The following is a 14,019-nucleotide window of genomic DNA, read 5'->3' on the forward strand; positions in this document are numbered from 1 at the left end:
GGACTGCACCAAATTTTGGCCAAGGAGAGGGGGTTTCATTGTAATGTATGTAAAATATGCTGTATTGTTTTTCCTCTTTTTTGCCAATTTACTGGTCCAATTAAAGATGTGAATCTTATAGTTTGGATGCAGTGTTCAATGATGAGAAGGAGGAGGAGGAAGCTAATCTCCTGTAAATGATAAGACACTGAAAAGATGAAATCATTTGCAAATAGCGCCCTCTAATGTTTACTACTGGACCTTTTTTTTTCCTAGACTTACTGTTTATGTGTGCATATGTTTGTGTGTTACATGCATCTGCATATGAGTTGCTTTTAAATTCAGATGTGCTCCGAACATTGATATTGTTGTACTGAACATCCAGAGAAGGGAGTTACATTTGTACAGGATGGAACAATGGAACTATTTTTGTTTTATTTGAACCTCTTTGAAATTGACGTACTCCCCACAATAAACACCAACACTACCAATGTTACAATTCCCACTGAGACCAAATGTTACTGCAAAAAGACTTGGATTGTGTTTTATGTAAATTTTTGGAGATTTTACTTTTGAGGTTTAGATAAACAAAAACATTCCACGGTACTGTACTTAAGATGGGATGTGACGGGCTTAGCACTAGAGGACCGATCATTACCATCTTAACCCATACTGCATGAGAATCCTTGTGTAACTGTTTCCAATGTGTCAGTATTTTAGTGTGTCCCTGTTGTCATGTGAAAACCTCAGATTTCCAGTTATAGTTTGTTGGTCCCAGGGTGCACAAAACACAATCCACATTGACTGAATGAAGTACAAACTCTTCTCTTCTCTTCTCTTCTCTTCTCTTCTCTTCTCTTCTCTTCTCTTCTCTTCTCTTCTCTTCTCTTCTCTTCTCTTCTCTTCTCTCTATGATGTCCAGGTAAAGGGCTTTGAAAAGACATTAAAACAATTTTCCTCCTATTGACATGCATTATGCTAAGTTTCTAATCTACTGTATCATTGTTATCATTGTAACAATAATGTTTTGCAGTAGTGGCTGTTCATGTGTTATTTGCTTACACTTTAGTCCTGTTTGGGTCTTCTTTTGGAGTTTTACTGTCGAGCGCTTTTAACATCACTGTCTTTACATTTTAGAAAAATAAAAATTTACAAAATGGTAATTTGAAACAAATTAGGCCCCGTTCTTGTCTTTGGGGACAACATGAATTATTGTAATGAAATTGTCAGTTATTTTTATTAGCTTTTTTATTTTTGTTTTCATTATTTTTTGTGATTGCCTGTCACTGCTGAATATACGTGAGGAAACACTTGTTGTAGATATTGAACTGTAAATGATTTTAAAATGTACAAACGTTTTCTTTCATTTTCATGTTTACACCATCATCACTTATGTCATTTGTCCAGCTGATTGGATCAGACATGTTTTATATTGCGTTACTACTGTATGTCCCTTTGGTTTTATTTGGCTGGGTGCTGAAAGCACTTGTGTCATTCTCATCCTGCTGTTTCATCGTGTAATGTTGAATCAGCAAACAAACTGAGCCTTGACTCTGGTTATCAGCTACCTTCAGTAATTCAATAGTTGTTCCACATTTTGAGAAGAGACGACAATTCATTTTCCTTCCACGCAATGTGTACAAATCGCCTAATTATTATTGTTATTATTATTATTATTATTGATAGCATGAATTTATATGGACCTAAAATATGATAAACATTGTTATTCTACAATCTAATGGTCTTGTTTGTCTCTACTGTTCCTAAATAGTGATATATATATATATATATATATATATATATATATATATACAGAGGTGCATTCATGAGTACTAATACCAAATACCAAGGTACACTCACGCCCACACTAATACAGTTCAGAGAACAAAATATGGTGTGTTTGGCCAGTGATACTAAAGCCACAGTTTGTCAGAGAGCACTGACAAGTTTATTATTGTAAAATGTCTCGCTCAGTATGTATGTTGGTCACAATTTTGTTTAAATAAATCTGAGGGAATCCCTATCAATATTGTTTAATTCTGTGTTCATTTTATATATATATATATATATATATACAGAGGTGCATTCATGAGTACTAATACCAAATACCAAGGTACACTCGCGCCCACACTAATACAGTTCAGAGAACAAAATATGGTGTGTTTGGCCAGTGATACTAAAGCCACAGTTTGTCAGAGAGCACTGACAAGTTTATTATTGTAAAATGTCTCGCTCAGTATGTATGTTGGTTACAATTTTGTTTAAATAAATCTGAGGGAATCCCTATCAATATTGTTTATTTCTGTGTTCATTTAAATATATGTATATATATATAGTCTATTGGCTGATATGTTATTGTCAGAATTTTTTAGCTCTGAAATATCAAAATCAGTATCGGTTAGACCAGTTGTTCCCAACCTGTTTTCCTTGGCGCCCCCCCTACTCATGTCTAAGAAAAGCTGAGTCCCTATGAAGGACACATGGAAAAACTAAGCATTTGGTTGACTGGTTGAGTCCATTTTTATGGTCTCTCTTCTGCTAATACTTCAAAAATGCATTGCAATTTCATAATAAACTATAATAAAGCAGTTGTGGAACATGGTAGGGAGGTTATGGTATGATTTGTTGTACACCGTCAAAAACAGAAATAAAAAAAGCTTTAAGCAGCACAAAAAGTACCTTCACCAACTTACGGGGGAGAGTCACAGAGGTTAACTGACTTCATTTAAAGGAAATTGAAGAGGAACAGGCAGCCCTTTTTAATTGCCGTATAATGGTTGGGAAACTGTTGCCTTTGGCAGCAGTTGCGAGAAAAACAGTGATGGACACAGAAAGTTCTGATCAACATTGCTGGAAAAGCAAATGGCTGTCTCTCACTTACTTTCTTTCTTTCTGTGCTTATTTTTTTGTTCTGCCTAATTATCCCTAAATCTTCCTCGTCTCTTTTTCTCTGTGTGTCTCTGAATAACCTTTTCATTACATCTGCACACTCTCTCTTTCATGTTTTCTCCCTGTACTACCCTCCTGGTCTTGCTCTCTTTCATGCATGCTTGTTTATTGCCTGCCTTCACTGTATCTTCCTGTTCTCTCTCCTCCTCCACTCCCTTTTTAATCTCTGCTGACATTTTCAGTCCAATGACATCAGAAACAAACCACACAGACTATATAATTCTTGATGCTGTGCTAATCTTCCTTCCGCTGGCAACAAAGCACGACCGAGGCTAGCTCATTAACAAGCCATTGTTCACTAACTTTTCCCTAGACTGAGATCAATCCTGTTACTGATAATTTCAATAGCAACGCAGCAACTCCTATTTGCTTTATAAGTAAGTGAATTAAATGTTAACAGTTACGGTTACGCTCGTATGATTTTAGAAAGCTAACACAGCCCACATCAGATGATGAATGCAGTGGGTAGAAATAGTTCATAAAGAAACCAATGGAAAGACATGTTGTGGCCTATCTACGGAATGCTAATTAGATGAGTTTAAAAAGGAAATTGTCTTACACAATACATGTGCTATGTACAGACACATTTTTCTTTTATTACAAAATCTTAAAAAACTGGCTGACTCAAGTGACAAACGGTGAAAACAAATCTCTTTATTTGAGTTTTTGGCCACAGTGAAGCAACATTTCATGTTCACCCATACTCATACAATCAAACACCCAGCACATGAGTTCAAACTTCAAACATGACTGAGTTCCTTTTTCATTAGATGTTTGTGTTTCTGACAACATTTCACTTCCTTAAATCAGTTACACAAATAAAATCCCTTCTTAATCAAGTCATACACTTGTACATTTGCACAGAAAGACTTGGAATATGTGCAGTGAAAAGTACAGTAATTGCTTTTGACTATGGTGTTTCAGGCCCATTGATCTTTCTTGCACCTTGCAAACCTCCCTATTAATACTGGGCCAATACAGCTACACAAGGCCTTGATTTTACTAATTTGAAACTCTTGCCATTGAATTATTTTTTGCAGACAAGATATGACAAATTCAGGTGTTTTTGAGAGAAGGAAAGTAACAAGAAAAAAGCATAATTCTTGGAATGACCTTTATTTAAAACCAGGCTAAAGGCAGTGCATTGTGCCTCCATACTGCATCTATCCTGTTTATGATGTATACAGTACATTGTCTAAAGATGTATTCCGGTTGCATTAGCTTTTATAATTTTGTGCTTCATTTTAAATAAGCTAACAATGCAGCATTATGTCTCTAAAAAAGGGTCAGCTTATAAATTGTGGTAGGAAAATGTCCATTTTTGTACTATTTATTGTATTCATTTATCATATATGGTGTTTCTAACGTTGCCTCCTCCGGTTTACATGATGTCTTGCTGATGCTGTGTGGACTCGCTGACAACCTGAAGAGGAGAGAAGGAGGAAAAAACATGAACCATCTATATTGAGGACAGAGTGTTGCAAATAATAGAGAGAGAGTATTTTACATCAATGGTGAAGCAGGTATTGTTTGGAGTGAAGTGCTGTGCAGGGGGACACAGAGGCCACTGACAGTAAAGCTGCCTTACAGAAGCCGGTGTGGAGGATTGAGGTTTACTTATAAGTTTCTATACAGGGTCGATGCAAACTACAAGATTTGAGTCAACAGAGACTAGAGATGCAGCTATGATTACAATATATAGGTTGCTTTATACTCTCTGCATAATCTATGCTGTCCCAGCCACATGCTAACTTCAGCCTATTTTAGACACAGATCCGAAATCTGGTAGTTTGCTTCAACCCATAGTGAACAGATGATAAAAAGTAGGTGGGATATAGGAACCAGACTTACAGACTGGGCACTAGCGCCCTGGCTCAAAGAATACTTCATCTGGATAAGAATATAACAAATGAAAATCATTCAGTTGAAGAATAATTAATGTTATCTCTTAATAGCTCAAAATAATAGGTGCAAACATCACAGTATATAGGGCTATGAGTGTTTTGGGGCTGAAAAGTGTACTGTATGTTATGTAAGTGTACTATATATCTACTATACATGTGTGTGTTTTTGTGCTCAAACCTCTCCATCGCGTGTCTCAATGGTCTTGATGAGAACAGTCTTTTTGGAGTGAACCTCTGAGGAGCGCTGATGCTGGGACTCAGGACTGGTCTCTGTAACAACACATTCATATAGCTCTTACACTACTTCATAAACTCACACAATAAGCACAAAATGAATTCCGTTGGAAGACACATGCTCTAACTAATTGGCTTTGAACAACATAATGACTTGCCTTGCACATGAATGAGACAGCCATCAAATGAGCTAGATGAGTTAGTATGACTATGCCACTTAAATATTTCAACACATATTCAAAATCAAGGATGCTAATGAATTGTGGCTGCACCTAATACATCATCTTTAATTACTGTTCACTGTTTTCATTTAAGCAGCCGCAAAGTGGTGCCAGTGAATGTGTGATTATTGATGTGTGGCTTGTTGAGGATTGCCCCTGTGCATCAAAAAGCCAAGAAGGTTTTGTCATATATTGCCATACAGTGGTCAGAATTTGTCACTGCAGATATGCAACATGTCTTTAAAATAGCACCTACCATATACAGTCACAAGATATAATTAGACTTTTTATATCCCTTCATTGACTCATTTGGACTGTAAAATTGATTGTATGGATATCTCTGTGTGAAGGGAAGAATATGTACTGTTGTTCCTACCTCTGAATCCAATAGAGGAATAAGCAGACTGGACAGGCACAGTGATCCTGCAAAAAGCATGACATTCAGCATTAGCATACAAGCTGGTAACAGGGGAGAAAGACTTAATTACAAATTAAACACCTCAATAAAAGCTTGAAACAAAAGTCATCTAACTTTACCCACATCTAAAGGTGAACAGCACACACACACACACATGCACACACACCTGCTCTCCTCTCCTTCCAGCAGCTTGCGGTAGGTGGCGATTTCAATATCAAGGGCCATCTTCACATTGAGGAGGTCCTGGTACTCTCTCAGGTGACGAGCCATATCATCCTTTAAATCAATACATAAAAAGTTGTATTGTCTGCTCAAATAAACTTCACACCAAGCACAAACTTAACAAAACCTGTTATATATGTGTAATAGCTGTAGAATCACAAACACAGGCAGTGTTCCCATTGGAGGTTTCAGGGACTCTCAAGTTGGCTGTGAATTTATTTATAATAATCAGTGATGCAGTGGATAAATCTATAAGTTCTTGTCAATGATTATCACTAGAGTGAGAAGAAATCTGAACTCTGCACCAGTTTGATGCAACTTTCTATAACCTGGTGAATTCATGGAGTGAAGAGTGTAAAATCACTAATTACCTTCATCTTATTAATGTCTTCTTCCAATCGTGAGATAGTATCCTGGTAACCAGAAGCCTCCCGGGTCATGCGATCCTCCATGTCTCTCATCTGGCGCAGCAGAGACTCATTCTACAGGGGAACAGAGACATGAGGTTAGAAGTGGAACACAGTGGTCGAACACAGAGTGAAAGTGGTAGAAAGATGGAGATAAGGGCTGTGTGTCTTGATGCTGCGATCAATACTCACGGTGCCCTTGAGTGAGTCGATCTCACAGGTGTAGGACTGGATCTGGTGCCTGTACTCCATGCTCTCCTGCTTGGCATTACGCAGTGCATCATTGTTCTTATTCACAGCCTGGCTCAGGTCAGACACCTGAGGAGAGAGTGAATTAGGTTTTAGTAGTACAACAGCTGAAGGAGACTATCTGTGTGTGTGTATGTGTGTGGGAATGTATTACTCATGTTGTGGGGACATAAATCTGTTTACATTGTGGGAATCGCCTTCCTTCTGGGAAAAAAAATTGAGGTCCCCATAACATAAATCATTACATTTTAGGATGAAGACTTGGTTTAAGGTTAGATTAAGGTTTAGGTTAGGTTTGGGTTAAGATGCAGTGCCCGGGTTGGGCGCTATGAAGGGGCACAGGGACCATATTTGTGGTAGGACACTTTAAAAAAACTCCTTAAAGGTTATGTTTAGGGTTAGAGTAAGCATCCAGGAAACACACAGGTGTGTGTGTGTGTGTGTGTGTGTGTGTGTGTGTGTATGTGTGTGCTCCCATCCTACCTTGGACTTGTACCATTCTTCAGCCTCTGCGATGTTCTTGGCGGCGATGCCCTCATACTGCACGCGGATGTCCCTCAGAGCGGCAGTCAGGTCGGGTTTAGACATGTCCATCTGGACCTGCACCTGAGTTTCCTGCATCTGGCCCTGCAGCTCACGGATCTCCTACAAGGTGACAGGAGGACAAAAAACAACATTATTTTAAACAAAAAAAAAACTTTATGGCAGGAAGCAAAGTTCTCATCTGCATTAATAACTGATGTCAGAGAAATCACAACACTATACTTATTATGTTGACATTGGAGCTCATTAAATAGGAGAGTTCAAACATAAATCAATAAAATCAGGCTAGGGCATTCTACATCAATGACATTTACATATTAACATAGGGGAAATGTAAAATGTCAAACCACGAATTTGCACAGTGGCGCATTAAAAAAAATATTATTAAAAAAATCAAGAATAGCACAAGACAAGTTTTAACATTGTGAAACTAGTAAGCTTTGGTCCCACTCGGCTGTCTTCTGGTCGAACCAAAATATATAAATAGCTTTGCATCTGTTCACATGCACACATTCTTTCTCACCTCTCTCTCCCTCACACACACACACACACGCACACACACACACACACACACACACACACAACAGCTGACATGCTCTTTCTACCAATCGGCAGTTCAGCATTTCTAAGAGGTCAAAGTTGAGGCAGAGATGACAAAATGACAGGAATGGACCACAACTGTGCTGGCACATGTGCGAGCGTGTAGCTCGGTATGTCCTATGATGTCTTTGGGTGAATGTGCAGAAATGTATCTCTTGCACTTATTGCACTTGCTTTGCATAAGACCGGCCCAAATTGATAACAAGAAAGATTGTGTAAATATGCATAATGTTTTTAACATCAGTGGGTGTGATAAAGTGTGACCTTTTTGAGATATATCTAATGTGGCAGTGTAGCCTCACACAGAGTTGTAATATGATACAGTACAGAACATCCTACTGACATACATAGTACAAAGCTAAACTGTAGGTGTCCGGTTGCAGATAGCAGACAGACATAATTTAAAGACATATCAACAGACCTCTTCATGGATCTTCTTGAGGAAGGCAATCTCCTCTTGCAGGCTCTCAATGCGTCTCTCCAGGTCCAGCCTGGCCAGAGTGGCATTGTCAACATCCTGGATACAAACACAGAAATTACTGTATAAGTACAACTAATAGAAAAAGTAAAAATGTGCAGACAGAACAAGAAATTGAGAAGAAAATATTTTTTAATGATAGAGTTAAGAGGGAAAGTTTTGATTGCATGGAGTGTTTCACTTTTTACTTCAGGATTTGAGGATAAAACGAGATATACTGAGATAAACTGAGATATAGTGTGATCTTATGGAAATAAAAGACCTACAGCTCTGAAGGCAGAAAGGTTGTTCTCAGCCTCTTCCTTCTGGTGGATCTCCTCCTGCAGTCTGTAGAGAGAAAAAAAGAAGGGTGTTAAAACATAAGTGAATACAAACACAACTGTGTTGGAGAGGATGACTTCTTCCCCAGGGACCAATTACTAGTTACCACTTCTCATTCCTCCAGCATTCTGATCTCTGTTTTTTTTTTACTTACAAGAATAGAACTGACTAAACAATGACACATCATAGTCTAACTTTTATTTGTATCCATATTCACACACATGCTTGTGCACATGCTCTTTGAGTCCTAAAGCTGTGGTGCAGCTGCTGTCTCACAGAAGGGTAACAGTGAGAAAGGAACAGTGGTCTGCCCTTGGCTGGTGCTGTTTCCAGAATTAGCAGAAAGAATGGATGCATGTAAAAGGTGTATGCAGTGTGTGTGTGTGTGTGTGTGTGTGTGTGTGTGTGCGTATGCATTGTAACTGTTGGCAGGCAGGAGGTCTCTGTGTGTATTTTGATCTCAGTGGGAGCAGCAGGTGCTTTGGCAAAGCTTCACTCAATGCTGCAGGCAACAATTTAAAAATGGCTGATGGAAAGAAAGTTAAGTGTGCTTGTGCTTTGTGTGAATTGGACGTTCTGTACGTTTGTGTGTGTGTGTGTGTGTGTGTGTGTGTGTGTGTGTGTGTGTGTGTGTGTGTGTGTGTGTGTGTGTGTGTGTCTGTGTTTCTACATACCGGTACACTTAAATTTAAGTGATGTTGCAGTGACAGAAATACTAAATTCAAAGAGCTGACCTAGTAGCTACAAATAGACCATTCAGAGATACACCCACATCGCAGCTCTCTCTCTCTCCCACATCCCAGCTTTCTCTCTCTCTCTCTCTCTCTCTCTCTCTCTCTCTCTCTCTCTCTCTCTCTCTCTCTCTCTCTCTCTCTCTCTCTCTCTCTAATACACACACAAGCAATGTGTATTTGAATTTCAACAGTGTGTTCTGTTTTTCTTAGATTTACTCTTACAAACATAACTGGCTGTTGTCTTTTCTTTCTGTCTGGTTAAAACTTTCTCTGTCTGTTTGTCTGTCCGTCTGTCTGTCTGTCTGTCTGGCTGGCTCTCTGTATGCCTCAGCTTTATTCCTATGAGCCTGCAAGTCTCTCTCTCTCTTAATTTTTCTCTGCTATGTCTCTTGTGAACAAATTAAAAAACACCTTTGTAAAAAACTGGTGGACCATAACACTCATTGCAGTGAAGCTATTCTCATATCTCTCCTTTGTTACTTTGCTGTTTGCATTTTCTCCAGAATAGGAGAGACACCCTCTGGAAATGAAAGAGTTGTCTTTGATGCCACATGCTTGGATTTTACTTATTTCACTGTCTTAACTTTCTCCCTTCTCTGGCTTTCCATTTCTCCCCCCCCCCCCCCCATTATTCTTTTCCAATTAACATCCAGCAAGAGTCCCACTGTTTTTCTGATGTAGACAAGCAGTTGTCAACCTGGGGTTCGAGACCCCCCAAGAAAAATCTGAAAGGTCATCAGATGATTAACATAAAAATAATTTTAGTTTGGTTTGGTTTTTGTTTTGTTTGAAGACCTTTCTCTAATATTAAAAGTTTTTTTAGAACTACTGGAGAGTTTTGTCACAAGCAAAGATCACTTTTTGGTTTCAAGTGCTCTTAACTCACATTTTTAACCCGTGACAAGGGTTTGCGAGTGAAAAAACTGTAGCTTTGCTTTAAAGTTGAAATTGCTTTGCTTGAAAGTCATAAGACAATGATGGAGACAGTTGTACTAACCTATAATAAAAGTGCAGAGACCCTGTCCAAGCTATTGGTGTTTATTTTTCTGGAATTGCTAACATCGGTCTTTTGCTCACTCTATTTTTCTGGAAAAGTATTGTTAAAACAATAAGCCACATCAGCATAATGTGTTCTTCATTCCCCCCGTTTTCATCATTCATTGACACTCTTTAACAGTACATCCATTGATACACATCAATCCCTCAACTCATCCAACCATCCTCTAACCTACCTGAGCTTCAGTTTCTGCAAGTCATCAGCCAGGTTGTCTCTCTCCACCTCCACACGGGCGCGCTGGTTGGACAGGGCCTCTATTTGCCTCCTCAGCTCCCTCATTTCCTCCTCGTACATATCAGCCACGCGGCCGGGCCCCTCGCGGCCCCTCAGCTTCTCAATCTCCACTGTCAGCGTTGCATTCTGCTGCTCCAGGAAGCGCACTTTCTCGATGTAGCTGGCGAAGCGGTCATTGAGGTGCTGAAGCTCGGCCTTCTCGTTGGTCCTTGTGTTGAGGAAGTCCTGGTTCATGGCATCGGCCAGGTTGAAGTCCAGTTTTTCACCAGAATAGGTGCGCATCGCTGCAGAGGAGCCGAACCCTGCTCCCCCAGCACCAGAGGAAACCCGGTAGCTGGAATAGGAGGGAATGCCGACGTTCTTGACCTCATAGACTCGGGAAGACATGTGGCTTGCAGAGGCACTGCGGCCACCTCCACCAGATGAGAAGAGGGAGGACATTGGAGTTGACCCGACGCCAGAGCCAAAGGTGCGACGGTATGAGGAGGCCGACTGGGCTGAGGAGGAATAGGACTTGCTCATGGCTGGTTTACTGTACGGTTGGCTTGTGGTAGGATGGTAGGATGGAGCCGCTTGAGGTGTTGAGACCCAAATGTCCCACTGGGCAACTGGGAGAGAAACGAAGTGAAGAAATGACAGACACTGAGCGCAGCTATTTGTAGATTTACCACACCCACTCCTACCCCAACCCCTCCTCTCCGTCCTCCCTCTGTCTCCATTCACCCCGTCTGCACTCCCACTACCTCCTCCTCCCCCGCTCTTCACTGTACCTCAATCCCATTTTCCTTTAATTGATCACTTTGCCAGCATTTTAAATCCAGGACCCAACGTGAAGAAAGTTCACCATGGACCTGTTTTGGAAGACGGGTTAAGATTAGGAAAACACAATGGAGATGCCAATTAAAGGCTAGCAGAGAAAGTTCCTCCATTCCTACCCAAGCTTATTTCAATCTAATCATCTTAACACTGTAAATGAGCATTCATTTTTTGGAGGGACTACATTATATGGGAACTTTTAAAAAACTGTGACATAAGCATATGGCTGCTTGAGTCAAAGTGCAACTTTGTTTTACTTAGCTGCTTATAATTCCGACGCAAAGTTCACTCCTTGGATGACTTTTAGTAATGTGACTTCTTCTTTTGGGGCATTTATTTTGCCTCTGAAATCCGTTAAGTAAACTAAACCTATTTCTGTTTAGTTCACAAATTGAATTTTAATTCAGTTGTATCAATAATCATACAGCTAAATGATTGCCATTTAAATAAAAAAAGTGATATCTTTATCAGTTTATTGCAGTACCTTGATATGTGATCCATTATTCTACAGGCCTTTCCTCCATATCTCCTCCCCCTCTTCAGCCACTCATCTTTTCTTATTTCTCTCGCCATGTTGCGAACCCTCAATTCAGCTGTCGAAGGGGTCTGATTTCAACTGTTGGAAAGTGTGTGTGTGTGTGTGTGTGTGTTTCTGCATTTTTGGATGGATGCATGATTAAGTGAGTAAGCATGTGTGGGTAAGTCAGTCAGTCTCCGCAGTTGTTATATGGTCTTATTTCATAAACACTATCTGTATACCACATGCAAAGGGAAGATAAACCACAGAGGAGATACATTTTATATGTCAATCGACTAAAATAGATGACATTCCATTTCTGAATCAGTTTTAAATAGCTTTACATGCTTGAAATTGCATAGGCTTACTTCCTGTAATTCAGTGTATGCAAGTTTAATGGTGCTAAAAAAAACTAGATCATAAAAGCACATACCTCTTTCTGTTAAGATATACAGCCTAATTTGTATCAATGCATGACATGTTATTGGCTGCTATTTTTTAAAACCTTACACCATATTAATTGAATCCCTTCAATCACATAAAACTTTTAGCAGTGTCCTAATGCTGCACAATAGGATATGTCTTATTTTTGACTTACTACCCTGCCAGTAGCTTTAGAGCTACAATAGTGTACCCTTGGTTACATTATGTGTTTACCCTTGGTTACATAAAGAGCAGTATGGTTTGACTCATAGAGCTGCTGCTGGGAAGGTCACTTATACGCTCCATTTTGTCATAAGTGCTCTCCACTGGACTCAAGTGGGTGGGCAAATCTGTGCAGACCAGCAATACACTATTTGTTGAATGCAGTGTTTGAACATTTGATACCGTATATATTAATTAGCAGTTTGTGTCTGTATCCATCATGTTGATTTCGAGGGACAAAAAAATTCTCCCACCTGAAAGCAAACATTCAGTCCCCATGAATTTAGCCATACATTTTTTACCACCAGGTTACAGCTGAATTAATGACGTAATATCACCTTATAAAGGTGTAATGATGACTAGCATTAAAACAAGTGAAGTCTATTTTAACTTACTTATTTTAAACTTACTAAATGCTTGACTTGATTTACTAGTTAGATGTCATTTGGTGCTAGGCAGCTAGCATAAAGTGGGATAATTGGTGCTGGAAACAAGGTTGAGCAGCTCAGACTCAACCCTAATAGGAAAAAAGTGGGCCTAAAATAGGCTATAAAGGTCCATAGTTGCAGATTTGGATTTGGCGCTACATGCAACCCTTTCACATTACCTATTTAATTTCATGTTAATATATTTTTTCAAATTGCTTAGATTAAGGATAGGCAAAGGGTTTAGGTTAAGCAGGCTGTAAGGTGAAGGTGAGCCTCCAGGAAATTAATGTATATGTAATGTGGTATACAAAGTCCTCCACAGAATAGTACTACGTGTGTGTGTGTGTGTGTGTGTGTGTGTGTGTGTGTGTATGCTGTTGCTCTATAACAGACATTGCTCATGGCACCCAAAGCTGAAAGCAAGCCCAGGCTTGCGAGGCATCTCTGCCCTGCCCTGTTTCTTAGGACCTAGTGTGTGTGAATGTTTTGCTGGTAATGATGATGGTAATGATGATGATAATGATGATGGTGATGATTACGACTCTCGTTCTGTAAAATGCTAAACATACCTCTGAAAGCTGAATAGAGGGATAACATTTGCTTAACTTTGCTTCCGACACACGTTATCCATTTAAAGGTCCTGCACACCCATGCAGGTGTTTTCAATTAATCTTGATGTCACAAAACTATATGGACCAATAAGAATTAAAAAAGGGTAAGTTTTCCTGCCCTACCTGATTCAGCAAAACTAACAGTAGATTAAGGGAGATGTCAATTAAGTTTGTCCAAAGTTGGACCATTGGTGTATAAAGGAAGCATATGTGTTTTCATACTAATTCAGACTTCTCTCTCAAGTTTAACAGTTTCATGACCATTGGCCACTGAAGCATTCAAATGTAATAGGAAATTCTAGTGTTCCAGTCAAGGAGCATAAAATAGTGAACAAACACATATTACATATAAAATGTTCAACAACACTTGTTTAGGACTTAGAGAAGCTTTTCACTCTGTCATGCACACACGCACACACACACACACACACACACACACACACACACACACA

At 39.4% G+C, this 14,019-nt stretch overlaps 1 protein-coding gene across 1 annotated transcript; it reads right to left on the bottom strand.

Annotated features, from left to right (window-relative positions):
- Positions 1–3,562: 3,562 nt before the first annotated feature.
- Positions 3,563–11,194, bottom strand: desma (desmin a). Its single transcript, XM_028590921.1, has 10 exons — positions 10,492–11,194; positions 8,471–8,531; positions 8,148–8,243; positions 7,067–7,228; positions 6,527–6,652; positions 6,299–6,409; positions 5,872–5,981; positions 5,664–5,710; positions 5,011–5,102; positions 3,563–4,351 (listed from the first exon to the last, which is right to left on the bottom strand). Exons 1-10 carry the CDS (start codon positions 11,070–11,072, stop codon positions 4,310–4,312), a joined length of 1,428 nt encoding a protein of 475 aa, XP_028446722.1. The 5' UTR covers positions 11,073–11,194; the 3' UTR covers positions 3,563–4,309.
- Positions 11,195–14,019: the final 2,825 nt, after the last annotated feature.

This window comes from Perca flavescens, chromosome 11, assembly GCF_004354835.1.
Source record: "Perca flavescens isolate YP-PL-M2 chromosome 11, PFLA_1.0, whole genome shotgun sequence".
Taxonomy (NCBI): domain Eukaryota; kingdom Metazoa; phylum Chordata; class Actinopteri; order Perciformes; family Percidae; genus Perca; species Perca flavescens.

Excerpts from the sequence above, each read along its gene's own strand:
- desma (XM_028590921.1), bottom strand. The coding sequence starts at position 11,072 with ATGAGCAAGTCCTATTCCTCCTCAGCCCAGTCGGCCTCCTCATACCGT. Across the intron at positions 7,229-8,147 it reads TCAAGAAGATCCATGAAGAG|GAGATCCGTGAGCTGCAGGG; the intron begins GTCTGTTGATAT and ends GTCACCTTGTAG. Across the intron at positions 5,982-6,298 it reads AAGACATTAATAAGATGAAG|GATGATATGGCTCGTCACCT; the intron begins GTAATTAGTGAT and ends ATTGATTTAAAG.